General features: G+C 36.5%; 1 protein-coding gene across 1 annotated transcript; it reads left to right on the top strand.

The window, feature by feature from the left end:
* Positions 1-985: 985 nt before the first annotated feature.
* BSK2 (BR-signaling kinase 2) lies at positions 986-7,448 on the top strand. Its single transcript, XM_021944328.2, has 10 exons — positions 986-1,284; positions 1,393-1,616; positions 2,101-2,236; positions 2,710-2,843; positions 3,778-3,883; positions 4,654-4,739; positions 5,309-5,497; positions 5,625-5,783; positions 6,514-6,627; positions 6,963-7,448. Exons 1-10 carry the CDS (start codon positions 1,197-1,199, stop codon positions 7,212-7,214), a joined length of 1,488 nt encoding a protein of 495 aa, XP_021800020.1. The 5' UTR covers positions 986-1,196; the 3' UTR covers positions 7,215-7,448.
* The last annotated feature ends 8,975 nt before the right edge of the window (positions 7,449-16,423 follow it).

Here is a 16,423-nt window from a genome sequence, read left to right as displayed (position 1 = left end):
AGTGAAATAGAAAGAAAAAGAAAGGGTATGTGAGCTAGTATTCGTGGGGTTGGGGTGAGAGAGAGAGAGTTTAAATACATGCGGTGAGTGTAAATACACGTGGAACTATATTATTGGGTATGTGGGCTCCATATATATGCCACATCAGCAAAGCATTTTTTACGGAAACTCACGACGCGGACTACTTGTGAGCACACATATTAACCTTGAGGACCATGAATAACACAAAAATTAAAAAGACGAAATCCGTAATTTCATAAGAGTAATGCTATTTGGACACACAACATTGACACACTTAGTGACACCCGTTGATGTGTCAATGTATCATTCGCTGAACAGAAAACGAGGAGAAAAGAAGAGCAAATGATACATTGACACATCAGCGGTTGTCACTAAGTGTGTCAATATTGTGTGTCCAAATAGCATTACTCATTTCATAAACCTCAAAGACATTTTTTTATTTTTTATTTTAAAAAGCCAAAATATTATAACAGAATCCTTGTTTTAGTCCTTAAATTTTCACATAAATTAATGTGATCTTTTATCTTTTAAATCCACACATTAATTTGATTCTTCTCGTCACATTCCTCATAATATTCACTAAAGTTGGTCACATCATCTGAGCCTTTCATTATCTATTAAAAATATAGATTATTGAATCCAAATGAAATAATTGCTCAAGTGGGCAGCTCTGTTTTTTACAAATATATATAACATATTATGATTTGAGTTAAATTCGAGTGGAATTCGGGCTGGTGAGGCCTCAACCCAACTCAACCCAAAAAAAAAAGCAAGTTAAGGTCGGGTTGGATTCGAGAGAACTTTTACCGAATTTTAACCAGCCCAATCAGGTTTTGTTCGAGCGGGTTGGATTGCCCAACCGAGTTGCACCCCTACTGCTCCCTCAATCTCCCACAACCCGCACGTGACTAATGATAGACTAATCACGTGACCCCCTTCTTCTGCTTCCATCACACACAAAGACACACACACTCTCTCTCTCTCTGTGGCTGTCTCTTTTCACAGATTCAGTTCAGTACTCACTCGGTCACTAGTCACCTTTTCCTCAGCTGTTGCAGCAGCACTCCCCCAAGTCCCGTGTCGTTTCTTGTCCCTCCATTTTCAAAGCTTTTCAGAGTTTTCACATTTTCCTTCTATGAACACAAATTACTGTTAATCCACCCACAATACTCAAAATGGGGTGCTTACACTCCAAAACCACCCACCTCCACCTCTCCCCTGACGACCCATCTTCTCTACCCGACACTCACAAACCCGACCCAGGTCTCTCTCTCTCTCTCTCTCTTGGTTCTGCATTTCTATTTTCTATGGCATTGATTTTTGATGGGTTTTCTTTGTTTTTGTTTTTTGTTTTTGGGTTTTGCTTTGAAGCTAATGGAGATCAAGATGAGCTAGAGGCCCAAGCCCCTGTGTTCAAAGAGTACAGTCTAGACGAGCTACGAAATGCCACCAATGGGTTCAGCTCCGAATGCATTGTTTCCGAGAGTGGTGAAAAAGCTCCCAATGTCGTTTACAGAGGAAAACTTGATAACAATCGCCTTGTCGCTGTTAAACGCTTCTCCAAGCAGTCTTGGCCCGACGCCCAACAGTTTGTGGTGAGTTTTGATTCCTGAGAAAATGATGGAAAAGGAAAATAGCTATTGGGAAATAATAAATAATAAAAAATGCATATTCTGTGTATGTCTTGTTTGGTTGCTAAAGAAGATGATAGAAATGCAAGAAATCCTTTGGGTTTGGAGCATTGACAAACATAATAGATTTTTCTTTCAGCTTCATAGAAGTGAGCATTCTTATAATTTATAATTTTTTTTTTTTATTTTAAAAAAAAAATTACTTTCTAACAGTGTATTTATAATGCTTGTTTTTCTTCTTGGATTTTCATTTGGGGCTGCTGATTTATCTGGTGATGCTGAGAAAAATGGAAGACAAAAAGGAAATGTAAAATGTTGGGTCTTGGATTTTTCAACAATTTAGCAGGACAGTTAATTTTTATATTTGTTTAATAATTTTTCCTTCAATGGAGGAGCGTTTGGCATTATTGAGGAATTGAGTTTGATGTTAAAGAATATGATTGAGCAGGTTGAGGCTGTGGGAGTGGGGAAGTTGAGGCACAAGAGATTAGTGAATCTGGTTGGTTGCTGTGCTGAGGGAGATGAACGGCTCTTGGTGGCTGAGTATATGCCCAATGATACTCTTTCCAAGCATCTCTTTCATTGTACTGCCAGTCAATCCCTTCTTGTTTCTTTTATATTTCTTTTGGTGCATACTATTGACTTTGTAATTAACCATCCTTTTCCTGTTTGCTTTTTCCAACGCGTTTTGTGCGCTAGGATTAACTTTTGCTTTTCTCCAACACTTTTTGTGTACCTTTAAGATGAAATCCTCTCCTACGTCCCTTTTTCTGATGAAATGTGTACAATTAAAAGGTTAGGTGGACTACCATCACTTTAAGTCCAAAAGAACAAAGCTTATTAGGACATATACCGTTTCCTGAGTCAAACCTGTTAGGAAAACCCCTTAATTTTAGTTGACTACTGTTTGCTTAGTGCAATTAAAATTGTTGATGCTTCCTGTGTATATTTATCACTTAATACTTGTCACTTTTTCGTGATATACATGCTCCAAAACTACGTTGCACAGGCAGGGTTATTTTTTCTTTGCTTAACGACTACTTGTGGTTTCTTATAGGGGACAAGAAGCCATTGCCATGGGAAATGCGTGTTAGAGTTGCATACTATATTGCACAGGCACTCGATCATTGTAATATTGAGAACCGGAAGATCTATCACGATTTAAATGCATACAGAGTTCTTTTTGATGAGGTATGCATATGATTTTGTGATGAAGAGTACAGTTTTTGTTCGGGGGTTTACAACTGTCATTCCTATGCCTTCAGATTATTCCAATTGGATGCAGTAGACTTTTGGGTTTGCATGTCGAAGTTCATCTTGGTTGTTGTCGTATGCATATGTTGCTACTTGCCGATCTGTCAAATCGTTCAATTTTTGCCATGATTTTCTGCTTTGGTGGCTATTTAGTTTATCACTCATCTTGGTAAACTTAATTGCACTGTTTAATAACTTTGCCAAATATAGCTTTATCAATAAATGGTTGAGGTGTCCACATTCCCAGAACTCAAACCAATACACTAGATTTACCAATTTATCCACATTTTGTTGTGCAATTCATTTATGCCATATTGGAAATCATATTAAAGCATTGTGTTGAATTGTATACCATATAAGGTGGGGTGTTCCTGTATAGTCTTTCTAAACTGCATAAAGAAGTTTGAGAATGGTCCAAAAGTTAGCTTACTTCATTTCTCTATATGTAATAAATTTACTGGGACTTGCCAAGCAAGAAAGAGGAAAATTAACCAGGCATTTTCCAACTATTTGAAATGTACTGCATTAGTTTCTTATTCCATTCCTTGTTGGCTCAATTTGCCCATTTCTATTAAGGTGTGCCAATGTTTCGCTAACATTGATCCAATGTAAAATTTCTTTTTGTTTTCATAGTATGGAAATTCTCTATTCTTGCTCTTTATTATTGCTATCTTAAACATCTTATTATTGCATTCAGTAATAGACTGTCTCTGAAATGACCGACTGCTAGTCCTTTTCCTTTGTATATAAATACATTTGAGTATCACTTTAGTGGACATGTTTTAGGTTTGGACATATTCTATAAATCATACTACAAGGTTCTGTAAGATATTTGTGATTAGATTATAACTGACTTATGAACTTGTGTCAGGATGGTGACCCTCGTTTGTCTACCTTCGGCCTTATGAAAAATAGTCGAGATGGAAAAAGCTACAGTACAAATTTAGCTTATACTCCACCTGAGTTTCTACGTACAGGTAAATTACTTAACAACAAGTCCTACGCATGACAAAAAAAGGCTTTTGTAGATTATCTTTTGCATCATATCGAAATAGCAAAATATTGTAATGAAGGTAGAACAAAAAGGGTTTTCTTTTCTATTTTAGGGAAGTGAACTTTGGCCCATGTTGCATTTCGGCAGCTGAATTATAATTTGTCCCAATAAAGCAACAAAATTGCCCTTGAGATATGTTTGTCATTCTAACAGAAGTTTGTTTTGGTACTTATTAGATGCAAAACTAACTTGGATACTAAACAGGGACAAATTATACTGTTGATATTGAATTGGGACACAAACAGAAGTTAAGGTAACAAAATTGAAAAACAAAAAACAAAAAACAAACCCTTCATATTATAAAGTGGTAACAAAAACACTCTAAATTGATTAGATCTTCTCATAGTCAGGCTTCTTGGATATCATGTGATAAATTATCATGCTTAGATTGCAAGATTTTTCACTCATATTACAGAGAATTATGCTGGACTAAGAAACATAATAATTTTTGTGCATCAATGCACACAAACTTTGAGTGTGTTATGTTCTTTTCGAACTATGGATTAATGGAATAGTACATAACTCTTGGAAGCATTTTTCTTGCTTACAAGTCCTGATATTGTGCATCAAGTTAGTGTCTTAGTATCGTCCCATGGTGGTGTTATAGTTTAGCCAGATTTGGTTGATAACTTAATATCATTGGAGATATGAAAACTGGTTTTCAGCGTATTTGATTAGTGTCAAACTTTGCAGGCAGGGTCATTCCAGAGAGTGTAATCTACAGTTATGGAACTGTCCTGTTGGACCTTTTGAGTGGCAAGCATATTCCTCCAAGCCATGTACGTGGACTTACATCCCATGAACCTTTACATTGTACTCCTCGTGAGATTTTCAGGAAATTTTTTATTTCTTCTGTAAATCCGTTGACATTTCTACTGCATGGGCTGCAGATTCTCTGCCGTTCTGCAAATATTTTTTTGGTGATGATCTCAGGATTCCAAATGTAGCTTCTTACATATTGTTTTAGGATCCTTCTGCTTGTTTCATTAGCATTCTGTAAAACTTTAACGTTTTTTGAATGTTTTGTTTTCACTGTATTCAGTATGTATCTAGGTCGTGCACTTGGTTTATAATTTTGATGTGTTTGGTATCATTGACGTCTTAAATTCAACAAGAAAGTGAGAATTTGACTTTACAAACAGTTTATGTTCAGTAAGTCTACTTGAAACCACTACTTTTAGGTTCAGTATTTTGCTGTCGTTTGTGATTCTTCCTCAGCTCAATTTGCATTAATTTCAAGGTCATTTGGGAATGCAAAGTTGGGAAATGGTTCTGTTTAGCTCAATTAATTGATGTGCGATTACATTTAAAGATACAAAAATTGTTTAAGTGATTATTGTATCTCCAGGCACTGGACTTGATAAGGGAAAAGAATGTATTGTTGTTGATGGATTCATCATTGGAAGGGCAGTATGTGAATGATGATGCCACTAAATTGGTTGAACTTGCTTCCAAATGTCTTCAGTCTGAGGCTAGGGATAGAGGAGATATTAAGTTTCTTCTTACAGTCGTTGCACCACTTCAAAAGCAGAAAGAGGTGATATATCGTGTTATCCTCAGATCATGAAATTGCTATTTCTTTGTTTATCCTCAGAAAGAGGTGATAACAAAGTCTTTTTTCCGTCCTGATTTGTTCTGATTGCTCATATGGTTTGTTTATTAAGGAGGCATCTCTTGTTCTAATGGGCCTTACTAGAAATACTGTTGTGATTCCAACCATGCTTTCTCCTCTTGGAAAGGCTTGTGCAAGGATGGATCTTACTGCTGTGCATGATATTTTGCTAAAAACAGGCTATAAAGATGAAGAAGGTGCAGAAAATGAGGTACGGTGAATTGCCTATTATATGTGCACTTATGACTTGACAGTTAGAAAGAGAGTTCGTAAATAATCTGTTCACAACATTATTTAGATAAATAGACCTTAAATTGTAATGCATGGGTTTTCCCAATTTTGCGAATAGGTTTCTTGTTTAGTATATTAATTTAGTCCTTAGAATTTAAATTTCCTCTAGGTTTTAGTATTTTTCTCTTTTATGCGTCATTGACTCGAAACAAGTAGCTTGAATGCTCCCCAATCTGGATTGCAGACATGAGAATCCAACCTGCTTTGGCATACGTCAAATGCTGCAGATATGTTCGAAACTTGTCGTATTTTTTCCCATGTGTAAAGTACATAATAGAGGGAAAAAAAAATTGTACAAAATGGTTGTATGTCATATAAGAGGAATGAGCTACACTGCTGTTCACTAGAGATTTGTTCTCCCTATTCTATTTTTTCTACTCGGGGAATTTACCCTATTTGTTTGTTGATGTTGTGCGGGTGTCATGGTTGTCTCTCGTGACAAGTACATAATTGTATCTGGATGTAATCTCTATTTGGTTGCATTGTACAATAAGGCATATCATCTCTTTTTTTAATTATTTTTTTATGCATATATATATTTGGCAAACTGTGGTTGATGCTTCTTTTCCATGATTGACCTTTTCTCATGTTCATGGGCTCATGAATTAGACTTTATTAAAGCTCTCTCACAATGTGATCTGTTTTTTCAGCTCTCATTCCAAGAATGGACACAACAAGTCCAAGATATGTTGAACACGAAGAAATTTGGGGATATTGCATTTAGGGACAAGGATTTCAAGAATGCAATTGAGTATTATTCCAAGGTACATGCACTCTCCCTCTCCTTCAACCGAATTTTATCTTAAGAATGGATGATATTATGTGACAAATTAGTTCAATATTCTTTTCGCTATGCAAGGGCTTTTAAAATCGAAGTGCCACAATTTAAATGTGCATGTTGCACATTGCACAGGTACCAGGTTGGTTAATTCACATTAAGCAGATAAACATTGTGTTACTCAGCCTAATTATTTGGAACCTACCGTAGACTAAAAAAGAGAAAAATCCTGAATTCCTAAACCACTATAAAAAGAAGATTGTTGATTATTTATTTTGGATACACAATTATTCAAGGATACCTTTTCGATGCAATAAACAGTTAGTCGCTATGATGTCTGGCCCTTCAGCAACTGTTTTTGCGAGAAGAGCCTTCTCCTACTTGATGAATGGCCTAGCAGAACTTGCTTTAAGAGATGCGATGCAGGCACAGGTGTGTATACCAGAGTGGCCAACTGCATTCTACTTGCAAGCTCTGGCACTCTCAAAGCTTGGAATGGAGACTGATGCTCAGGACATGCTTAATGATGGAGCAGCCTTCGAAGTGAAGCGGCACAACACATGGCGTAGTTAAACTTGTACACTTGAAAATCTGTAGGTCTGTCTGATTTCATTTACTCGGCTGGGGGAAAACTGGATAGAATAGGTAGTGAAGTGCTAGGCGAATGTGAAATGTGGTTGATAGAGTTGTTTAGGTATCTTTGCAAATGCTATGTTAACTGTAGTTACAAGTGTTTGTTTTTACCTTTATATAATGCATTTCCGATAGAAATGAGTTATTTATATATATAACATTTAATTTAGTGCATATTGCCTCTTACTTGAGAGAAAACCCCAACATTCTTTTTGATTTGGGAATGTGCAGAACACATTAATTTTGACCAAAACTTTACTGGATTTGGCGTTTCATACCAATGTTGCCTTTATTGAGAAGTTTCAATCGGAAATGTGAGTTTAGACATTCTCTAATGAGTATTTTAGTTAAGGATTGGTTACATACTTCTAATCTCGACCGTTGGATTGCATCTAAGAGACTACCAATACATTTAATGAATGTAATCCAATGGCCAATATTAGAAATATGTAATCAATCCTTAACATAAAATACTTATTGGAGAATCTCCTACGTGAGTTACATGTGCAAGTTTGGGTGCATATATATTAACACGCATTCTACCTTGTTTGAAAAATAAATTGAAACCATGAAACAATCCATAGTAATATGATTGACCAAAATGCACAAGGGTAATTGAGAAGGTTTTTTCTTTATAAAGAAAAAGAAGGAAAAACAAACATGTAGTCAGAATCTTTAACTAGCGACTCAATCAAGGAAGAAAATAAAGTTATCGATTTAATTAATTTCATCCCTGAAAACTTTGTTCATTGGGAGGGGAATTTGAGCTTTGAACCTCTTCCAACGTTAGGAAGAGAAGTACCGCTAGAGTAACATCTAGTTGGTAAAAACTATATTTTTAAACTAGTAAAAAATATAATAATACAAACACTTAATCATTCATTTGCGTTATATACATTTTTTTCTTTTTCTTTTTCTTGATACAAGCAGTGGCAGGGCTAGTATTTTGCATTAGAGGGAGTCCTTCACAAAAGTTAAAAGATAAATAAAAGTAGGACTGCTCAATCGCTAACATGTTAAATAGGAGAAGAAATACAAATAATGTGCATAAATCTCAATATTTTTTAGAAAATGTGGTACCAACCTTCGAACCCAAGACCACTAGGAGTTAGTGCAAGCGCACTTAACCACAAGGGCAGGTTGAAGGCCAGTACATAAATCTCAATATTAAAAGTGCCCAACTCAGATAAAAAAAAAGGGAGGAAACAAAAAAAAAAAAAATCCCAAAGCTTTAGTTAATTGTCACTCATTCCCGATGGGGAGTAGACACATTTTATGAATTTATAGGCAGAGAACAAAATGAAGGAAACGACAAAAGAGAGAGAGAGAGATTAAAAATTTGTAAGTTTTTACTGCAAATATCATAAATTGAGTTAGAAGATTTAAGGACAGAACTAGAAGAGAAATTAAGAAGTTACATGGTTAATTTATAAACAAAAAGAACCTAATATATTATTTATTTTAGGGTAAATATCATCAAAACTAATCTAATATATTATAATATTATACATTATATATATATATATATAAGAGCAACAAAATTGGGAGGGAAGGGGAGACCACTCTCTCATTTTAGTTGCTTCATCCCTGGATACAAGTAATATTACGGGAGGGAAAATCGAATCTAAGATCTCGGACGCAGAATAACTGCTCTTAAGTTACAAGTTCCTAGCTATACTTTTTCCCATTTTACTTTATTTGTTTTAATTATGTGTCTCATCTTACTCTGTTTTGTCTATTCTGTATGGATATGTTCCGTGAATTCTGTTAATAAATCTGTTCCGTAGGTTACGTAGATTCTGTTAATGAATCTATTTCCAGAAAAAGTTTCGCTGTCATTTGGAGGACATTGAATGTTGTCCGTAAATTTCCTATCAATAATAGTGGCAAAATCGTATTTTTAGCCAATAAAAAAATATAAAAAAATATAAATTTGCTGAGATAGAGAAAGAGATAGAGAGATATAGAAAGATAAGAGTCAGATAAACGCACGGCAGCCAGAGGTAAGACTGCGATTATCCAATTAGTTTATTCTAATTTATTTTCTTATGAATTTTCTTATCTCTTAATTCATTTTTGTTCATCAGACCTTAGCTTTTGCTTGGTTCGCCAGAAAATGAAAATTTATCGTTCCCACGTTCGAGCAACCTGATTGCTCTACCTTTTATTTGTTTATGGGGTTTGTAGATCTATGATTTGGGAATAAAACTAGAGAATTAGAGAAGATAATCTGTGTTAGGAAAAAGCAACAGAAAATTGAGGTTTAAATCTTATCATAATTGGTTAAATTTGGTAATTCATTTGTTGTTTCATGAAATCTCTAGAACTGCATTTTCATATCTCATAGAAGATCTTCATGTGTTCAATTTTTCCGCACGCATCCTTTATTAAATTTCTTAGTGGTAATTAGACCATTAAATATTTATCAAAGGAGTTATTCTTTTTCTTTAATGTTGGGTAGGGAAGAAATCAAGACAGTTGAGTTTTCGTGAACAGTGTTTTTGTAATGGCCATGGAGAAATCACTGTAAATGGATCCTCAAACTTGGGTTATGCTTTAGGGTCCGTTTAGGAGTGCATCTTAGTCACAAATTGTCAAGTGCTTTTTCAGGAATCACTTTCGAGTGCTTCTCTAGGTATCACTTTCACGTTGTTCTCATAGAAGCACTTCTAGAAAAGCTATAATGAGCAGAAACGCTTTCTATAGAAGCAATCCCAAACGAGCCCTTATACATAAACTGAATAACTTTTGAATTGATTTTGGGTGATATTAGGCTCAAAAGAGTTGGCTATATAGAAATTAAAAAGAGTGACAACAATTATGGAGTCGACCAATATCAACTTTTGATAACATTTTGAAGAAATGTTGGGTTTGAAATGCAGGAAAGAGTCAACATTTTATGGATAGCAGAGGAGCATGCAAGGAGGTTTCTGATGAGCTGGCCAGGGAGTTGCTTATTGCAATTTCTTACCCTGTAGCAGACCAGGTTGTTGATCTGAATTTCGTGCCTCGGGACAGTGTTCTGGTGGCAAATGGGGATGAGGATGAGAAGTATGTCTCTGAACTTATGACCATTTCTAATGTGCAATCCCCTGATGTCAAAAACCTGAATCAAGCAAGCATTTGCAATTAGCAATGCTGCATTCTTCATGGAAAATGGAAATACCCTTACCCTTACAAGATATTGTAATTATTTGTTATTGTTTTTCAACTACTACTATTATATGAATAAAAGTCACACAGAGTCTAATCGCTTCAAGAAGCTTCTGGTGATCAGTGTAATAAACCTTCATATTATAAAGATGAGAATGGCAATTGGACCTAATGGTTCTTGGTTTCTTCTTGCTTCTGTACTGAATATTCTGTAAGCATTTTTGTATAGTAATTTGCTATTCTCGTCGTATTGTTCGAAAATCGGATAGCAAGTGCTCCGGATTGATTTAGGTTTGGTTTGTTGAGGTTATGTCATCTGGGTTTGTTCTTCCATGCCTTAAGCCCTCATTACTTGTTTGAAACTTTCGAAATGTAAACGATTCTTATCAATTTTATCTCATGATTAGCTTCTCCAAAATAGTATATAGGCATCTTAATTTGCAATCATTTATCTAGCTCACATTCCAGATCAGTAGTCTTTTCTCAGGATTAGCTCAGAAGTATTTGAATTTTGTCTTTGCCTTGACTAGCAAGCATGCTTCTACCTGTCTGATGAAAGTGATTTCTTCTCCCATGACCAATTTCCTTTACATTGTGATCTGAAAGAGCCATAACTATTCAGTATTCACATAGAAGGTTATAGTTACCGAGTTGTGATTATTCTGGTATTACTTTGCTTTAACAAATGCTTCATATTTACTTTTTATAATAATTCGACTAATGTTTTTCCTATCTGACTTCCGCTCCCATAAACCTCATGTTTAATCCAAATAGAACTGTTCTTTTTCGTACAGAAAAGGGCACATAGTCGTCTTTTTTTTAAAAGAAATCAAAGAGAGACTTCATTAGATAAATAAATTCAAGTCCCAAAACACATTTTGGCCATCTCCAAATCCATGCCAAAATTCGAGATCTAAATTCTATAATTTAAACACCACGTCTAAAATGTGACGCAAAAGTGACGTTCTATTTTAGCACAATCTCAACAAAAAAATTCTGAAGTATGCTAAAATAAAAGAGCATAAAACTTTGGTAGGAGTTGCTACTACTTCGTCACATAAAACTGTTGAAAACCACACTATAATTGTTGGAATTGGGGACCGAGCATCTCCATTGTAGTTTTAAAAATCCTAATCAAACTCACCTAATCTAGGATTTCTTATAAAAATATTTTGAACGGATAACATTGTTGGCCATGTTGAAAAAGACATTGATTTGAAGAGCACTTGTTGGGCCTTCCCAGTTTCCTGAATCTGTTCCTTTTTATTTGTGACATGGCAGAGCACTTGTTGGGTCTGCACCCCACGCAAAGGCCGAACAATACATATCTAACTAGAGGATAAAACCCAACAATGTTATCCTCAACCCAAATCAAGGAAGAACACTCAACCGTTGGGTACAAATAGCCACGAAAATTTCGTTAAATTGTTTGTGAAATTCGTAGGGTTATAAGACAAATTAAATTTGTAGATAATGTTTAGGAATGATTCGGAGTTTCAGCACTAAGTATCGGTGCATTTTCATATGTACTCTTAAGTATCAATTATTGAACCAACGCAATCTAGCTCAATGGAAAAGTGCCTTAATTTACAAACCAGAAGTCTCAAGTTCGAATCCCCACATAATTGTTGTGTGTGTGTAAGAGAAATCCACCTCCCCTCTACTTTAGACTATCGTTTGTACTAAAAAAAAGTATAAATCATTGAATTAATTTATTGAATTTTGATTAGTTTATATCAGCATATTGTATTAGACTAATATACACTAGTCTCTTCGCATGCGCTTCTACGTCTGCGAGATGTTTTTTTTTTTAATTTTTAAAATTTATTTTCGAATTAAAAAAAGATAATGGGTAGTTGTTTTCCATAAAAATAGGATCCATTATCTTATTTTTCTTTTAATTTTAATTTTTTTTAAAATATGAAAAGGTGTGAATTTACCATATTATCCTCAATTAATTAAGAATTTCAATTCTTAATGTTTGCATTAACCAAGGGCATTTTCTGGTATTTTGAATGTTTTACCATTCTATGCCTTCTGCTTTATATATTTAATTAAGAATTTCAATTCTTAATGTTTGCATTAACCAATAGCATTTTCTAGTATTTTAAATATTTTACCATTCTCTACCTTTTGCTTTATATATAAAGATTATACGACATAGAATCCAACTTTAAATAATAAGAATAAATCTAAAAAAGTTGAAAATTCAATTTAAATTTAAAATAAAAAAGATTAACACCAAAAAGTAAAAAACCCTAATTCCTAAATTAATAAAAACCACTCTAAATCAAATAGTTTTTATTTATTTATCAAAGAATAATAAACTTTCATTCCAACCATCAACCGTACAAATTGCAATAAAAAACATGGATGCAACAGGAGGTGGCCTCATTAAAACCTTGCCATAAAAACCCACAATGGAGGAAATCCGGTCAAGGAAAAAGAGTACCACAGCATCCAAAACCGATAACTAAAAACAACTACCCACCCTCCAAGTCTGTTACTAACAGTGATACAAGCCAGTCAGGAGCAAGACCAACCCAAAAAGAATGATGCTGTTCTCGTAGCCCAAACTGCGCCAAAGAGTGAGCAACCCGATTACCCAGACGTGGCTGAAAAAAAACATCATCAACACACAAATGTACTAGCAACCTTCTAATGTCATCCACAATGTTACCCAAATTACTCCATAGCTCCCCACCTCCCTTCAGTAAAGCCACAACTTCTTGCGAGTCTGATGCTACCAAAAAATCAGAGATTCCCAGCTCAGCAGCCTTCAGTAATCCCATTTGTATAGCAGCACATTCAGTAGCCACAACATCCAAACCTGCTGGACCTTGATCCGCATACCCCCAAATGAAGTTACCTGCAGAGTCTCTTAAGACACCACCCACCCCTCTATTACAACCAGCTTGTCCAATCGCCCCATCGCAATTCAATAACAACGAAGAAGTGGGAGGTTTAATCCACCTAATAAAACGTGGCACCCTTGGTGGCTTGGTGCGAGCATTATGAATTTTAAACTGCTCCAAAAACTCCATGGTCCCCTCAACAATCTCAGAGAGCCCATCAACGGTCTTTCCGTAGAGGACCTCATTGCGGAGCTTCCAAACTCTCCAACAACAACACACAAAACGTTCCAATTCACAGTCTGACAGAGTATGAAACATAACTTCCAAGAAATCAACAAAAGATCCTTGTCTATCCACCGAATCAATGTTGAAGGAAGTTAGCGCCCAAAACCGTCTGCTGGATAACATCCTCCGTCGCCGTCCCACAACCAGAACAATAAGCTGAGACTAGTACCTTCCTATGAACAAGGTTTAGTGCTGTAGGCAAAATATTTAAACTTGCCCTCCAAAGTAGGATTTTAACCTTATTTCGAACCTCCAAATGCCAAAGTTTTTTCCAAAAAGTGCACTGAGTTCCAGAGTTGGAACCTCCAATCTCCCCATTGACCTCTCTATCACAAAGTCTTAATGCAAGACGATATCCAGTCTTCACAGAATATTTACCATTTTTTGAGAAAAACCAAAACCGCTTATCTTCAAGATGCTCAACTGATGACAATGGAATGCTCAAAATTGCTGAACAGTCCTCATCACTAAAAGAATCTAGGAGAGTCCTATTCCACCCACCCGACGCCGTAATTAAATCAGAAACTCTGGCCTCCATAGAAAGACCTCCATTTAATAGAGGCAAGAAGGTATAAGGCTTTGGAATCCAATTATCATGAAAGATCCTCACAGATGTCCCACCACCAATGCGCTAAATAAGACCCTGTTCAATAACTTGTCTTCCCCATAGAATTGAGCGCCAGATTAAAAAAGGCGCCTGACCATACCCAGCTGTAAGGAAATCACCATTCGGAAAATAACGAGCTCGAAGGATTCGACCAACCAAAGAGGAAGGGTTCTCCAACAGCCGCCATGCTTGTTTGGCTACCATAGCTTGGTTGAAAGCCTCAAAATTTTTGAACCCCAATCCTCCTAAGCATTTTGGCCGACACATTCTGCCAACTCTTCCAATGTATGCTCCGCTTTCCTGACTTCCCCCACCAAAATCTCGCCACCATTGCAGATAAATCCTGACATAAACCTTTTGGCAGTTGAAACACCCCCATTGTGTATGTTGGGAGCGCCTGAGCCACTGCCTTAATAAGAACTTTTTTCCCTGCCGTTGACAACAATTTAGCATTCCACATATGAAGCTTATTCCACAACATGTCCCTCACATAATTAAACAAACGGTGTTTACTCCGTCCAGTAATAGTAGGCAACCCCAGATAACGTGTATGGCAATCCACAATACGTACTCCCAGCATGGAAGAAATAAGGCACTTCATGATTGGATCTGTTTTAGGACTAAACTCGCTGCAGACTTCACAAAATTTATTTTTTGGCCTGACGCACGCTCGTAGATTCTGAGAAGAAGCATCAGATTATAATAGTCAGATAAATGGGCATTGCAGAATAATAAACTATCATCTGCAAAAAATAAGTGAGAAATGATAGGAACGCCTTGGGCCACTGCAACACCGCGAATATGCTTATTCCTTTGAGCCTGAGACAACAATGCCGAGAAACCTTCTGCACAAATGAGAAAAAGATAAGGCGAGAGAGGGTCCCCTTGTCTTAATCCCCTAGAAGGAGTAATAAAACCCATTGCCGACCCCCGGACTTTTACCGAGAAGGATACAGTAGAAATACAATCCATAATCAAATCCACCCATCTGTTGTTGAACCCCAGTTTCCTCATCATACAGTCGAGAAAATTCCATTCCACTCTATCGTAGGCTTTTGACATATCAAGCTTCAATATCATCTTTTTTAGAGCACTTCCCCCCCTTCTCTGAATGGCGTGAATGCTTTCAAAAGCAGCAATAATATTGTCAGTAATCAACCGAGAAGGAACAAAGGCACTTTGGTACTCCGAGATGACATCCTGCATAATACCCTTCATTCTGTTCACCATTGTTTTCGATATCAATTTATAAAGAACCGAGCATAGACTTATTGGCCGGTACTCAATAACTCGTATTGGATTGTCCACCTTTGGGATAAGGGTAATGAGAGTATGGTTGATCTCTCGCACACTCGCCCCGCCATTTAGTACATTTAGGCAAAAACTGACTACATCATTTCCAACCACGTGATAAAACAGAACTGGCATCCCATCAATACCAGGAGATTTAGTGGGAAACATTTGTGTGAGCACACCTTCCAATTCAGTTCTAGTAAAAGGCTGGCTCAGTCTTTCATTATGTTCCCGAGTCACTTTAGGTTGCACTGCTGCCAGTACCGTACTAAAATCAGTCTCACCACTAGTGGTAAATAGCTTCTTGAAATACTCACAAAAAACAGAACCAACGGCTTCGTTAGAAGTATTCCACACATTATGATCATAAAAAATACCTTGCATGAAATTTCTTCGTCCCCTTTGTTTAGCTTGTGCATGAAAGAATTTTGTGTTTCGATCCCCATATTTAAGCCAAGAAACTCGAGACCTTTGTTGCCAGAGCATCTCCTCTCTCGCGAGTAATATATCCAACTCACCAGCCAGTCTACGCTGACATCGCACCACATCATCTGTTTGCGGCTTATTTTTTAATCCATCAAGTTGCCCTTGAATCCGACGTATCTGCATGGGAATATGGCCCACCTTGGATTTATTCCAACCCAGTAAGGACTGTTGGCAAGCTTTTATCTTAGTAACCACATCACCTTGTTCCTCTCCCCAAGCTTGAGCAATTGTCTCCGTACACCCATCAATTTCAGTCCACATTTCTTCAAACATAAATCTTCGGGCCCAACGCACCGACTCTGAGCCCCCAAAATGTATAAAAACAAGAAGATGGTCAGAAACCAAAGAGTTCACATGATGAACTATCGCCCCCGGAAAAGCAAGAAAAAACGCAGTATTTGCCACTCCTCTATCTAGCCGAAGTTGGACTCTGTCGTCCCCAGACCGATTGTTTGTCCAAGTATATTTGT

This window comes from Prunus avium, chromosome 5 (assembly GCF_965620075.1).
Source record: "Prunus avium chromosome 5, drPruAviu1.hap1.1, whole genome shotgun sequence".
Lineage (NCBI taxonomy): Eukaryota > Viridiplantae > Streptophyta > Magnoliopsida > Rosales > Rosaceae > Prunus > Prunus avium.
This window is presented reverse-complemented; position numbering and strand designations above follow the sequence as displayed.

What these genes read in the sequence shown, in the direction of transcription:
- BSK2 (XM_021944328.2), top strand. Translation starts at nt 1,197, where the DNA reads ATGGGGTGCTTACACTCCAAAACCACCCACCTCCACCTCTCCCCTGAC. An exon ending in TTCCAAGCATCTCTTTCATT is followed by an intron (nt 2,237 to 2,709) that starts GTACTGCCAGTC and finishes GGTTTCTTATAG; the next exon opens with GGGACAAGAAGCCATTGCCA. An exon ending in CAATTGAGTATTATTCCAAG is followed by an intron (nt 6,628 to 6,962) that starts GTACATGCACTC and finishes TGCAATAAACAG; the next exon opens with TTAGTCGCTATGATGTCTGG.